This window comes from Vicugna pacos, chromosome 35, assembly GCF_048564905.1.
Source record: "Vicugna pacos chromosome 35, VicPac4, whole genome shotgun sequence".
NCBI classification, from domain to species: domain Eukaryota; kingdom Metazoa; phylum Chordata; class Mammalia; order Artiodactyla; family Camelidae; genus Vicugna; species Vicugna pacos.
Window position 1 is genome coordinate 26,742,983 of NC_133021.1, and position 15,416 is coordinate 26,758,398.

General features: G+C 37.5%; 1 protein-coding gene across 2 annotated transcripts in view; it reads right to left on the reverse strand.

Moving 5' to 3' along the window:
* Positions 1-15,416, reverse strand: part of PLXDC2 (plexin domain containing 2) — a 347,388-nt gene that overhangs the window by 50,431 nt on the left and 281,541 nt on the right. For both annotated transcript variants that reach the window (XM_072955332.1, XM_072955331.1), the window contains exons 11-12: positions 13,891-14,041; positions 12,413-12,451 (exon numbers count right to left, since the gene is read on the reverse strand). In XM_072955332.1, coding sequence (XP_072811433.1) covers positions 12,413-12,451; positions 13,891-14,041 — 190 coding nt within the window. The remainder of the gene's footprint in view (positions 1-12,412; positions 12,452-13,890; positions 14,042-15,416) is intronic.

The following is a 15,416-nucleotide window of genomic DNA, read 5'->3' on the forward strand; positions in this document are numbered from 1 at the left end:
CTGTATGACCTTTTTTTCAGTATCAACATGCATATAGCATTGATATTCTGTATTCAGAAGTACAATTCTTTAATACGTTAAAGAGATTTTAATACACATTCCTTATCCACTTTCGAGTTAACTTTTCTGATGGCTTTAAAGAGAAATACTGCAGCCCATACATTCCACTATGGATAAATGCCTTTGGGGGGACCAAGAGGCTTTGGACAAAGTCTTACACAAATTTGTTCAAAATTCATAAATCTTATACAGATGATGTCAAATGTTTTTTTTTAACACTTTAGAATGAAGTTAAACTATGAAATGCTTAACATGTCAGTATTTCACTTCTGGATTAAAAGTACATGACTTTCCCTGTGGAATATTACCGAACCCATTTATGAGCTAAGACTGTAATAGGCGAAAACCAAGTAAGAATAAAAATTTTAACTACACTGACTTTCCTCTGGAAGTTTCCCTTGCAACTGATCTCATTTTGTAGCTCATAAATTTTTCCTCAGTGCTTTTGACTTTCTAGAGCCATGATTATGACCTTGATGTCATTCAGCGTTTCTCCTGGTGTTTTATGCATTTTCTTATTTTTCTTAATTCCCTTAGTTCTTTCATTTTCTTAATCGTGGTGCTCCTATTGTTTTTGGATGCTTACCAATCTTTCAGTATTAGGCAGGCATTAGGTTTCCTTGAAACTATTAGACAAGCTACACCCAATCCACAGCATGCATCGCTGTGACAATACGTTCATAATTCACATTATGACATCTCCACAGGAGGGACTTGGGTAAGTACTGTGAAAAGACATTAAAATGGGTGCACAAAACCCAGCTAAGTGCATTATGTATGGTGAGAACAATATCTGGCGGGGGCAGCTGGCCTGGCTTCTCTTCTGCAGCCTGTGCCAGTACACGGCAGCTGTGAAATTCCATTCAGGGAAATGGATAAAACATTCTGGTTTAAAGGAGCTTAGGGTATGACAATCCTTCTTGAACAATAATCCGCTACCTTTTATCTCAGAAAAATAAAGCAACATAAAATTTCCGTGAAATCATATTAAAAGGGATGCTTGATCCCATCAAAATGAGGGATTCTGGACGGCAGTCACCACCCAGCCTGCTTCCAGCTTCATTATGTGATGGGTGCACGTTGTGTGTGTGTGTGTGTGTGCACATCTACAGGGAGGATTTACAGTATTTCTAGCCACTGTTACACCAAAAATAAATCTTTGGAATAATCCATTATAGTTTTTCATTTCTTGTTTGTATGTGTTACTTTTTGTAATAATCCATCTGTGCCTCTCATGTATTCAGCAACCAAGATCTTTATAAGACCTAACTTTCAGAGTTTCCCTAACATCAGCTTTCTATACCAAGTTTTGTTTATTTATTTAAAAATCTATTTTAAAAATATCCCCCAAAATAAAATATGTCTCTACTTCTACAAAACAATCCACAGAAGTCTTAGTACTTAAATTACCCATCTAAATATGAAAGATATATTAAATAGATATCTTGAAAATATAACCACAGTGACTACGGAATACCAAAAATGAGGTTGACAACCTATTTTCAAGATCTGGGGGTACAGAAAAGAGTGACTTTTCATGCTATTTAATCCCATCCACTCCAGAATGAAGTCACTTATATTAAAACAGGCCACTTATGTACAAGCATATGAATATCACAGTGAATGTCTGCTTCCCTAGCAAATTCAGCACCCTTTCTTAGCTAACATGGACCCTTCACATCTCCATTCCTTTCACTCGTGGCTGTGCCACTGAGTCAGTACGAGGCCTTCTTGGAATCATCCATGGAAGTGGGTAGCCATCCTCTCACTGAAGCTGCAGTGCATGTCAGATGAAAGCAGCCACGTCTCTGTGAGAAGTTTTTCCAGTGGGAAGATCTAGATCAATCTCCATGCAGCGGCACTGTATACCCACCTGCAGGAAAACAGGCCACCGGGGTCCTTCTGAGTTTGCAAGGTCTCTCCCCAGACTCCGGTGGTGGCAGGGACAGGAGCGTGCTACGTGTAACCTGCAGCCACTGTTTGCAAAACGAGCCCAGCTGCTGTGGTCCAGTGGGCTATCTAAATAAAATCAACCTCTATTGGCAGCATCTTCTGAAAACTGCTGAATATTGAACCAATCTCAAGTTCTTTGGTCCCTGAGTTTAGGCTCAAAATTAATGAAAATCTTTGTGCTTCTGAAGAAAGCAGGGGATTAATGTAGTTGCTGGAGGTACCAACTTGGCCCTTGTGGGCACCTCAGGACTGAACCTCAACCTCTGATGTTCTTAACAACCCATACAGTCCTTTTGTTATTTGTTGTGGTTTGATGTCTGGACTCTCCCAGGAGGATCAATGGGCAGGACTGTATGTATGTGCTACGTATCTCAAAAAGACAGCATCAGAAATGGGAAAACAAAACAAAACAAAAACACCTTGGGTAGAGCCTCGAATTTTATTTTAATTCGTGACACCAAAACTGTTAACACGTGCACACACATCAAGGGTAGAAAGGAAAAATCAAAACCACTGAGAACCTGTTTTTGCAGGGTATTTGCGTTCACTGTTCGGCATCCATACTGTCAAAACATGGCTCAGATAATGCCTCCAACGGGGACAGAGCCAACTAGCCTGTTTGGGAGTAAGAATGCTCTAAAAATTGTGTTTATCACAACTGTCTGCCTTTAGGTCCTGGAATGTCTAGTTTCCTGGAATATGAAGTTCCACACATTGAATGTGGGATAGAATATGGTTAGTCCGGGAGGTGAGCACTAGCCCTAGTCTAATCTTTTCCGTCAAGTCAAATGGCCCCACCCCCATGCGGAGGCGGCAGTCCTGTGAGTTTTTCAGTTGCAAGTGCTTTGGTCTCAAAGTGTGGGGGATGGGAGGAGAGGCCCTAAAAGGCGCACTGTGTGATTTGGCAGTTGGTGCTGCTTGTGATTGCTGAGACACTGGACGGCTTTAATGGAGGGAGGATGGCGGGCAAATGGCTACACAGTGTCCTTGCTTTCATTCAACATGCACTTAAAGCTTCAGTGAGAGAACGAATTCCACTTCCAGGAATAATTTCAAGAAGGTCTCAAGCTGATCTGGTAGCACAGGCCCTGATTAAGAGGAGCGGATGTACTGAGGCTCCACAGTTGCTGAGTGGTTGGGACACACATCTGTCTTTCCACTGTGACGGGCACAGGGCGACCAGGATTCTTCCGCCACGTTCAGTGCAACATCCAGCGCCACCCTCCTGGGCTGCAGGACAGGATGGCCATGGGGAGCACAGCGCATGCTCAGACGGCAGAGCACTCGGTGGAGCCCAGCTACAGCCCTTGCAAACCACGTGACCCCCAGATCACTTACATCCTTGTGCTTCTGATACTTTGTGCGTAAAATGGGATTCCAAGAGCACTTTCTTCATAGGCTGCTGTAGGAATTAAATGAGATGAACGTGCAAAGCCCTTAGAAGAGTGTCTGGTGTAACACAGTAACAGCCCAATCATGCTAGATAATTTTATCATTATTAGCAACCACATGGGAAGATTCTAAGAATAACTTAAAGCAAACCAGGAATCAAATAATCAGAAGCATTAAATTTTTAAGGTTACTAATTAGAAAAGCTTGTTTGCTAAGGATAAAGCTTTTAGCTCCCTTTCGTTGAGAATTTTAAGAAGTTTGGAAAAATTGACTCATGAGACTTTTTAAAAAACTACATAGTTTATGAGAAGCACATCAAAATTTTTCTTTTTTTCACTAAGGTAAAATTTGCATCCTTGAAATGCACAGATCATAAGTGTACAATTCAATAAATTTTGACAATTTTATATACCAAAGTAATCATAAGCCAAATCAAGATACAGAATATTTCCATGTCCCCCTAAAATTCCTTTTCCCCCTTCTAGTTCATCCTTACCACTCCCACCCAGCCCTGCCATGGGCAACCACTGTGCTGACTTCTGTTACTGTAGATTAATTTCATCTATATTGAATTTCATATAAACTGAGTCATACTATATGTACTCTTTCATGCCTCACTTCTTTTGCCTAAAATAATGTTTTAACCATGTGACTGATAAGCGATTAATTTCCAAAGTATGCAAATAGCTCAACGTCAAAAAAAAAACCAAAAAACCCAAAAAACCCATTCAAAAAATGGGCAGAGGACCTAAAAAGACATTTCTCCAAAGAAGACACACAGATGGCCAACAGGCACATGAAAAGATACTCAACATGGCTAATTATCAGAGAAATGCAAATCAAAAAATGCAGTGAGATGTCACCTCACACCTGTCAGAATGGCCATCATCAAAAAGTCTACAAATAATAAATGCTGGAGAGGGTGTGAAGAAAAGGGAACCCTCCTATGCTGTTGGTGGGAATGTAAATTGGTGCAGCCACTATGGAGAAGTATGGAAGTTCCTTAAAAAACTAAAAATAGAGTCCTGGTTGTCTGGAGATTGTGCAACTGTGCACTGTACAACGTCCTGGATTTCTTCTTTTTACTTGACTCATTTGCAGCATTGACATTGTTCACTACTTCCTCCTTGAAATTTTCTTCTTCTTTGGTTTCTGTGATACTAAACTCTTCTGGTTTTCTTGTCATCTCTTTGACTCCGTTCTCAGTTTTCTTCACAAAATCTTAAACGCTGTTTTCACTCATTAGTCCTCTGTTCTTTTCATTTTTATATTATTCTTTTGTAATTTCATTCACACTGATAACTTCAACTATCACTTATATGCTGATGATGCCTAAATTTATATTGTTTGCTTGTATTTCTCAAGTGAACTCCTAATTTGCATAGAAAACTGCCTACTGGACATCTTCATTTGCACGTCCCACAAGATCACTTCAAAGTCAATTTGCTCAAATTAAATTCATTGCCTCTCCTCAAAATGTGGTCTTTTTCCTGTGTCCCCTCTTAACAGCACCATCATCCACCCAGATAACTAACCCCAAGGCCTGGGAGCCATCTTAGTCACCTTCCTATCACATAAATCACACATCCAATCAGACGTTAGTTATGCAGATTCTACTTTGTTAAATACACTTCTCCCGTCCATTCTCTCTTCTTTATTCGCATTAGCAACCACTAGTTTAGTTTAGCCTCTCATTATTTCTTCTGTAGCTTACTCGTATAGTGTCCTAACTACTTTTCCTGGCCTCAGTCTCACTTCTTTCCCCGCAACCCCTCAAGAATGAACTACTAAAATGTGGGAAACTTTTTACAATATTCCCCTGTCTAAATGATTTCAGTGACTCCCAGTGTCTTGAGGATAAAGTTTAAACTCCTTTGCCTGATGTAAAAAGGTATGAGCCCTGAAGCAGCCCCTCTTATTGTTCAGCCTCACCACCCATCACTACTTAACGCATACTCTCACCCCAGCCAGATAAATGGTGGAAACTCTTTAGAGTTAGCCAAACAGATTTTGATGTTTCATGCTACTGAACCTCAGCCTTTGCGGATCCCTTTGCTGAAATGTCATTCTTCTGGCCCTTTTCTATACTCACACTTCAAGACTTGGATCAAGCATCATGTCTGGGAAGCTTTCCCATAATTCCAGTTTTATTTAGATGCCTCTTCTCTGCCCTCATAGTTTCTCCTGAATCTGTCCTCATGCTTTTCACACCACACCTAATTATCGATGCCTTACCCTGTCTCATCCCACTGGACCACTTGCTTCCTCACAGTAGGCTCAACCCTTGTTTACCTGTGTATTTGCATCTCCTATGAATGTGCACGGCACACAGCAGTTTAAGAAATGTTTCTTGAATAAATCAAGTGAAGCCAAATAAAATCAATATCAAAGTCACCCTAATTTTATAGTGATATATACATTATTTTAGTAGCACAAGGCAATTAACCACGATCACTAGATATTTCACGTTTATAATAATAACGTTATATATGTTTAGTAACCCAGGAAGGGTTACAAGAAATATTGGGCCACACAGAAACTGTTCCTGGGGCCCCTCACAAATCTCAGGGTCCAAAATCTAATGGTGTATGGAAGTTCCCTTCCTCCGACAGGAGTTGCCAAGACCAGGTTTCCGACAAGAAGAAGGCAGGTTGAAATTATATAGGAGATGAGCACAGAAAGAAAGGTAAGAATCGATCAGTGAGAGGACGTAGTAAAACACTTTGCTGATGGCAGATGGAAAGTGTATTTACAGCTAATTCTTGGAAGCCGTGTGTGTGTGTATTTCCTGAGGTTCTGCTATATCATTTTTGTTCTATGCTCTATCAGCAGCATAAACTCTACAAATCCTATCTACAAATCAACACAAAGGGGGAAATGTGTATGCCAATGTGGTTTTTCTTTTGCTTTTCCTAGAGTGGATAAGAATTTTTTAAATAATTAGGTTGAACAATGAAATTGCAATTTTGCAGGTCAAAAATGGTAAAAAAAAAAAAATCAACAATTTCATATGGTTCAACAAAACACAGAAAACGTAACTGACTTTACTAAAATAAATTTTTAATGGCTAGAATGGACTAATTTTCACATACTGTATTAAAATGAGTTGAGAAGGAACAGACATAATACTTTTACATCCCCTGACACTGCTGAGCAAGACACATGTAGACCAAGGTAAATTCTTGTCACCAATTAAAATATGGAGAGTCATGAGGTATAGGTGAGGACAAATGGGTGGATTTGGTGTAAGAAATGCCATTCTTATTTGGGGACTCTGGCAGAAAGAAATCAAGAATTCACTCAACTTTTGATACTCAGGGTGGTCTGTGAACTGGTCGTGCCCGCATTATCTGAGAACTTGTCAGGAATGCACTGCAAAGATTTGGGCTCCACCGTGGAACTACTCTGCAGAAAATGCATTTTCACAAGACTTTCTTCTTCCTCCAATGATTCTCAGGCTCTTTACTATTTATGAAGCATTGCATCGGACCACTTGTTCTCAACTGAACTTTGCATGTGAGTCACCTGGGGTTAAAAAGTGCTGATGCCTGGGTCCCAGCTCCCATGGTTCAGATTTAATCGGTATGGAGAACAGTCTGAACATGGGTTTTCATGAGCTCAGATAATAAAATTAGATGAGACTAACCAGATGACTCCGATGCACAGGAGAAGTTGAAAAACCACTCTTTGGGACAAAATTTTGGGACAGAAATTCTTAACCCAAGGGAACATTCAAAATAATATTCTGAAGTATAAGAAATTTTCACTGTTATGGTACATATACACTTAGAGTTAGTGCTATCCTGAAAAGCAGTCAAACAAAGCAACAGATAAAACCAAATGCCAAGGTATTTACAGGTTTTGAAACAGAAAGTGATAGAAATTCAATACCCTGTCAAAAGGTAACAACACTTTCCCTTTGCTTACATGACTGATTTATGTGAAAGAAGTAGACAAAAAATAGCAAGGGAAGGTAGGAAAGAAAAGCAAAAGATATGTTACTTTGATGATTTATGTATTAAAGACAAAAAATAATTCAACTGAATGATAAGTGAAAGACTAAACACTTGATCTGTCACTACAGGTTAGGTGATAAAAATATAACCTTAGAAGCAGTCTAGTGAAAAAGTCAGAATAACGTTCTAACATTTTATCTTTGGATGAAAAGCCTTATGTTCAGAAATAGGAAAGTAAACACAACAGAATCAGAATTTAGACCAGCCATCGTATAGTTCATTCAAGGTATTTCTGTCTTAGCCCTTTGAAATCAATCACTTTGCAGATCTGCACCCCAGAATTAACTTAATCATGTTCTGCAAACTGTTTGATGTAGCTATTTCAGCATCCCTTTGATGAAGGCACCACCCTCTGACTCAAGAACGCACCCTTTCAGAATCTAGTCTTAGTACATTTCCTAGCAACAAGAAGAAATGACAAACACAGTCCCAACCTGCATAACACATCAATACTGTCTGGAGTGCTCATCCTTTAAATATCATTAGCAATTAAGAGTTTATATTCAAGCATTTTTTTTTTTTAAGAAACTTAACTTTATCAAAAGGAAGAACCTTTAGAGGAACCAAGAGTGAACCCAGTTTTGGGTACTTTGATAAATCTCAGTCAAGAAATTTGAAATAATAAAATCAACCAGAGGATTTTAGAGCTTGACATAATCTTAACATCTGCAGTGTAACAGAAAGACACAACTCAATTTGCTAAATTGAGCTGAATCCAGTTGAAGATTTCACTTCTCAATTAAAAGACTCTGCCATTGATTCAATTTGCAAATCTTTTCAGCCCTGCATATAATTTTATCCAGTTTGCATCTTGAAGACATTTATATTTCTATTTAGGTGGTGAGTGCCATTTGCAAGCAACCAATTAAATGCCAAAGAAGGCATTTAATAGTTGTACCTGCTAAAATATATAGCTAGGTAATTCTTTAAAAATGTAACTCTTCTAATAAGTTTCTGCCAAAATTGGAAAACCCAAGGAATGTGCTGTTTTAAACACATAACCATTATCTGTAGAAATACATATTTTTAAAGAATATATTCTAGGACCCCCTTAATGATGAATCAAACCTGAGTTTCTAGATAAACCAAAAAAGTTGAATTTAGATTTTGAACATAAACAAAGAGTAGCCTGTAGTTTGGAGAACACATGCCAGTGCTTCAGACACAGCCCAGTTACACAGGAGAAGCAATGCATTGTGATTTTCAAAGAAAGGATAAAATGGAAACTAACGCATAATTACATGGGAAAAGGAAATTTCATTTCCAAATACTTGTAAGTATAATTAGTTGTTATAGAACAGGAAAAATAATATAGTGGGTTTGAGTTAACACCCCTTACAGTGGCATCTCCCATGTGAAGTTTGTAAGAGGGCTGTACTGCAAGGGAGTGGTGATACTGGGAGACTGTCAGGATGTGGAATTTGCATCACGGCTACTTGGATGCACATCCCAGCTCTGCCACATACTAGCCAGGTAACTTTACTTTTTTGTACCTACGTTTCCTCAGCTATAAAATGGAAATAATAATAGGACCAACTCACAGGGATGTAGTGTGAATTAAATGAGTTAATATATGCACAGCATTTAGAATGGTGCTTGGAACGTAGGGAACAATACATATTTCTTTTCCTCTTCTTCTTTTTTCTTTTCCTCTCTCCCCTCCTCCACCTCCTCCTCCCCTTCTTCTGTCTTTCACATAAATAAGGAACCAATATGCTACTTAATTAGACTGACATATAACTCAAAACTGAATATGATAAACATGTGACTAGGAATATTCAGTTGGAAATAAAATGCTATCTTTTTATTGGCTCTTCTGAGTTTTTGTATTCAGCCACTGTTCAATGGTCAATCAATGCTTTTTTTTTTTTCCATTTCTTTTCTCCAAATTATTTACAAAGCTTAGAGTTTCCACTCAACCTGAGGCTAATAAAACTCCAATCAAACAACTAGCCTGAAATTTTCAGAGGCTCTACCTAGGCCTAATCTAAATGTAGCAGGAAATGCAATGCATAACTGAAGGTTTCTCAGAAGCCATTTCACAGGCTGGGACTCAGTTTGGCTCCTGTGAATGAGAAGCCCTGCCGGGGTGCCTGTGGTGTCCAGCTGCTCAGAACTATTTTATGTTTTATATCAAAGATGAAGGAAAATCTCCTGGAAAGTGAATGTATAATCATGTCAGCTGTGGGTTTGACTAAGAAAATCAACTACTTTAACCCACAGAAGTGTCCCAGGAAGACTCAGAGCCGAGGTAGTCCAATATCTAAAGAAGATGCTGTATGTAAAGGCAGAGTCACTGGTTTCCAGCTACACACTACTTTGAAAAATGTCACCCTCTTTTCTAGAAAAGTACAGACCTCTAAATTAAAGTGCTTTTAAGAACAGCCAATTAAATCAAGAAAGAAAATGTGCTGAATTTATCTGCAGCAATACATTGCAATTTGTAAAGGTGTATTAGCTTGCATTAAAAAAAAATTCTCATTAGATGTAAGGAAACATTTAAATTAGGCATCCTTTTTCATTATTACCTCAATCTTGCAAAAATGTTAAGCTAGAGGGGGAGGGGAGAATGATTTTGAATTCTGTTTTCAACACATTTAATTAACTAATGAAATTGGATTTAAATTGGCAATCCTTCCTGCATCTCTATATGCCATAAAATAAAAAGCAATGATAGCATGCTATCTAAGTAAAGTTGCTATAAAAAGTAATGTGTGATTTCCCTTAAGTACTCTTTTGAAGGAACATTTATCTTAACCCTGGTCAGGTTGGTCTGCTCTAATTGTACTTTTAGAAGTGCTTTACAAACAAACTTAGCCATGAAAAGTGTTCCAGTGTATAGGCATATTTAAGTCTCATTGCGACATTTTGGAATTCTGATGCCTATCTGCCGCATGTCAGTAATTATCTGAAAATCCAACAGTCAACTTCTCTAGTATACCAGACAAGAAGGCAAGTCCTCCATTTCAATCTGGGGATTTACTTAACTTGATTTCTCAGCATCATAAGATAGTTTTAATGCAGTGCATTAAGAAAATCTTCAAAGTTTTATGATTCCTTGCTGCACTAAACACAGCTAAGGATTTCCCTTGGGATAACTGGTAATATTCTAGAAAAGTATTTCCCAAAGTGTGTTCCGCAAAACGTTAAGAACATGAGACACTATTTGTAAAAAGTTTTTATGGCCAAATAGTGGAGAAATGCCAGATACTAAACTGTTGTTACCATCCTGAACATTCTTTTGGAATATATGCTCTCTGAAAGCAGAGAATTTGTCTAAGCCTTATTGACTACCATGGCTGCAGGCACTAAACAATGCCTTGCAATTAGCAGGCATTCCGCAGGAATACGTGAATGAATGAACAAACGAACGTTAAACATTCTAAACAGTTCTCCAGCAAAGGAATTTCTTTCATCCAGAGTATCTCATACCTATTTAATCATAGGACTCTTTTGTTTTTTCCGATCACAGGAATCTTTTGTTTTTCTATAATTCTAGCATTACAGATTATTTTAGTCATATTAAGGAGAAAGAAGATGACATAGAGAATAATATAACAAACACATACGTAACCACTACCCCATATTAAACATCAAATGTAACAAATTCAACTGAAGCCTCTCGGGGGCCCCTCCTCCATTTCATCCATCTCATAGCACACACCCTCCCTCAAGATGAGGTCACCACAGCGTTAGGACTTCTGTTCACATGAAACTTACTTGCTCTGAGAAATTTTGTACTGGGGGAATGCTAAAGCCCCTTCAAGAAGTAAGATTTTATTTCTAGCTAGTATATATGTTGTAAATGGTTATCTGTGAAGCTCTCCACTGATGGCATTAATACAATAATGAGTCAGAAAATGAATGAAATAAAACACTAAGATGCAGGAGCAAGGCAAGGGATAACTGCTGTAATAAAAGAGGTAAGCAGCTTCACTTTTAAACAGACTGCTATAAATCTAAATCTAGATATATATATATAGTAACCTAAGAAAACATAGAAGTATTTGTTGCTTAATTTAGACTGAGTAGTTCAGGAACTATTCTCTACAATTCTAGGGAAAAACATCCCTAACAATTTATGTGCTGGATTCTGACTTAGGAAGTCATCTGGGGCTGCAAAAGTAAAATTGTGTCTAGATCAATGTCACAGTGTACCCACATTTACATAAGAGATGCTGCCAAGAAGAGGAAAACCCCCTTCCTGAGCTGAGTAAACAGTTACTAACAACAAAACTTTTTTTATCAAGAGCCAGCATTCTATGACAGATGTATGAGCTAACATGATTTATAGGAAAAGAACTATTTTAAAATATTGAGTCACTCTCTTTCACAGCCTTATTTTCATAAAACCTTTCTTCCTCAAATTTTCAAGTACCGTTATAGAGATTTTTAAATTTATCCGCACGATGTGTGGATAAATTTTCACTTTATAATTGGTCATTGGTGTCCTGCAGTTTTACAAGCAAGTGCAAAGATTAGACTTTTACTACACTATTGAAACAATTTTGCATTTCAAGCCAACCAGTGAATTCTTCCTGTGTTAAATACCAACAGGAAGAGAAATGTAACTTCACTCTGTATTGAGAAGTCCACAAGTTCTTTAACTCATATTTAAATGAATGAAATAGATACAAAATACCTTATTTACAAAACAGAAACAGACTCACAGTCATAGAAAGCAGATTTATGGTTACAAAAGGAGAAAGAGGAGGAGGTATAAATTAGAAGTTTGGGATTAGCAGATACAAACTACTATATATAAAATAGATAAATAACAAGGTCCTACTGTATAGCACAGGGAACTACATTCAATATCTTGTAATAACCTGTAATGAAAAAGAATATGAAAAAGAAATATATATAACTGAATCACTATCCTGTACACCAGAAAATAACCCAACATTATAAATCAACTATACTTCAATAAAAAATAAATGAAATAGATTGGAATCTAAAAATATTTATAAAAGGAAAGTGTCAATTCTTACCTCCATTATCTTTTAGATGTAGAGCTATCTTGGTATCATCTGGAAGAGAAATACAAAGGAATTGTAACAGAAAAAATTTTAAGATACATGAATCTCATGACCAGTAATTGTCTACTAATGCCTTAAGTATAACACGAATAGATTTTGATACTTCACTGGGTTAATTTGTAGTCCAGTGAGAGCAGATCCCAGCTTATATGATGTAGTATTAAAAGTACTTGCTGAGCTACGCAAGATCAAGACTTTAGTGAAGTATTACATGATTATATAACCGTGAGAAAAGTACACTATTATAATTTTAACTTAAAGTACATTTATTTTTAATTTTCTAAAGTGGAATTGTAATTAGACTCTATAGTCCTTATTCACTTAAAAAATCAAGATCAAGAAAATTCTGAGTTAATTGTAGTAGTAAAGATTTGTCAATATTACAGTTTTAACTTCAAAAGTTAAATGCTTATTTGTTGCTAACAAATAGGAGTATAATCATACACAAAAAGCTCTTGGTGAACAAAATGCAGAATTTTTTTTTTTTTTATTTCAGTGGTTATATTTCATTCTAAAGGGCAGGATTCGAATTGCAAGAATATTTGCAAATTAGAGAAGTATTTCCTCAGGCTATGTAACAACTCCAAATAATATGGATTAAAACAAGACCATTTTTAAAAGCAATAAAATGTATTTAGCATCTTTATTAAATGGATTTAGCTCACTTTATCACTTTATTCCAGCTAATTTTTAATATCCAATTAAATTTCAATTAAAAGCAGAGGATTCCAGTTTCATTTCTCATTCAAATGAAAGCAGCGTTCATGAAAATAAACAGGGAAGACCAACTTCCCCCTCGAAGCTTACTCTTGGTCTGCTGGTCTCACATTTCTCCCTAGTGGTACCACTGAGAATAAATGGTTCACAAGTTGGGGCTAATACATCTTCTCCCAGTGAGTTCTGCTCATGTATTAATGTTCTGTAGTATTTTTGCCTTTCCTGGCAAAGGAAGTGCTTTTCAAGTACAATTTCTGGGACGCACACAATGCCCCTCTATAGGTTACAAACCAACATAATTTATTGACTGTATCCAGGCAAACATTAGACTTGCATATAAGTAGAATTATCTTTTGTTCAGAATCCCAAATCAATAGCCATTTTATATGCATTTTTGCCTTTCTATCCTGTGGCTAAAATGCTGAATACAGTTATTACAAAGATCAGCAACATGAAAGAAAGTCTATTTCTCTTCTAGGGAGGACTAGCAGCCAGGATCACTATTAAAAACTGAATGTTAATAAAAGGTATCCACACATTAAAAAAAAAAGCACTTTTTTTCCATAATACTTCTTTCTGTCTTTTCCCTTTTAGAAATCCCTAAGAAATCTAGTTCGCCAAAGTATCACTTTCCCCCTGGAGAGCTCCTGCAGCACACCACCACCCTGATGCTTCTCTCCTCCAGAGATAAAGGAAAAGTATTTCCAGGGCACCTTCTGTGGGCAGGCTGGTGGGCAGCTGGGAGGTGGCTGCTCTTCGGGTGGTCGTCAAGACCCTGAACTGTGTGGTTGTCGCTCGTATGGTTGTGGTGGTTCGCGTGGAGCTCTCCACTGGCTCTGTGGTGTCACACATCTTCTCCTTGGACTGATCAGAGAAACAAAGGGGAAAAGAATTTGACTCATCTTATATGCATATGTATTTAGTTATTTCAAAGGAGTTGGGCTGTAAAGCACAAAAGCTTCTCCCATCAAAATGAGGAATACATTATTTTTGTACTGGACTCTATTGATAGATTTGACTAACTTACAAGTATTTAAAATAGACGAGAGAAAAAAATGGCTGTGGCAAAGTATTTCCACCTTTAGACATTTGGATTTCAGCATTTCTGCCGCTAACCTTTCATCCAACTGGTTTATCTTAACCAAACTTTTATATCCGTGAATAAGAGACATGATGTTAAAAAGGAAATGGTCACACTAGAAGAAAAACATCGTTTAAAACAAGATTTGAAATACGCTTAAGTGTGTGCAGAAAGAACATACTCCCTTCCCATCAACCTGGCAACGCTAAATCCTAAAAAGGTGACAACTGCTCCATGCTACCTTATTGTTTCTAAAGTAATACCCTTCAGGTTGAATGATATTACAATTTTGTTTTCTTTTATAAAAAATATTCAAAACCACCCAAGCAAAGGGCTGAACAGCACTCACGGAATCACTTAGTCCGTCTTCTCGCTAGCAGCGAGAACACCAGGGAACGGTACATACTGTGTTTTTCATTTATATCCCAGAAAAATAAATAATGTGACCTTCACCAGGAACAATCTCCAACATGCAAACTGTGATGGTTTAGAAGTTGGCTTTTCTCCCTACCTCTTTGTGTTTCAAAAGCCTCCATCCCTCTGGGGGGCCTTGAGTAGAAAATAAGTATTCTGTACCTGGAAGGTACTTATCTCACATTTTAAAATTATTATTTCCTTTTTTTACATTTTTGCTTATTGAGTTATAGTCAGTTTACAATGTGTCAAATTCCAGTGTAGAGCACAGTTTTTCAGTTATACATGAACATATGTATATTCATTGTCACTTTTTTTTTCACTGTGAGCTACCACAAGATCTTGTATATATTTCCCTGTGCTATAAAATTATTATTAAATAAATGTGTTTCTTAAACTTCTCGTCTTTAGGGAGGTCCAGTGTATCTTATTGCTGGTTCAGGAAGAGTTCCCGGGACAGCTTCCTTTTCAGTAATTAGGCCTGATGCAGTTTACTCTCTACTTGAACATCCTAGTGGCCCGTTCACTTCCCCAGACTTCAGTTCCTGCGTCTTCTCAGCTTCAATGATCTCATGATCTTCTCTTTGCCTCCACTTTCCTTATCATCTTTCTTCCTTCCTTCTGTTAGAAAGGATGGGGCCCACCGTTTACAGCTATTCTCTGCACCTCTACTCTGGCCCAACTCAGCCTACCTGCTTGGGTATCGTGAACCTGCTCATTTGACCCCTCCCTCTCTCTTCAGTA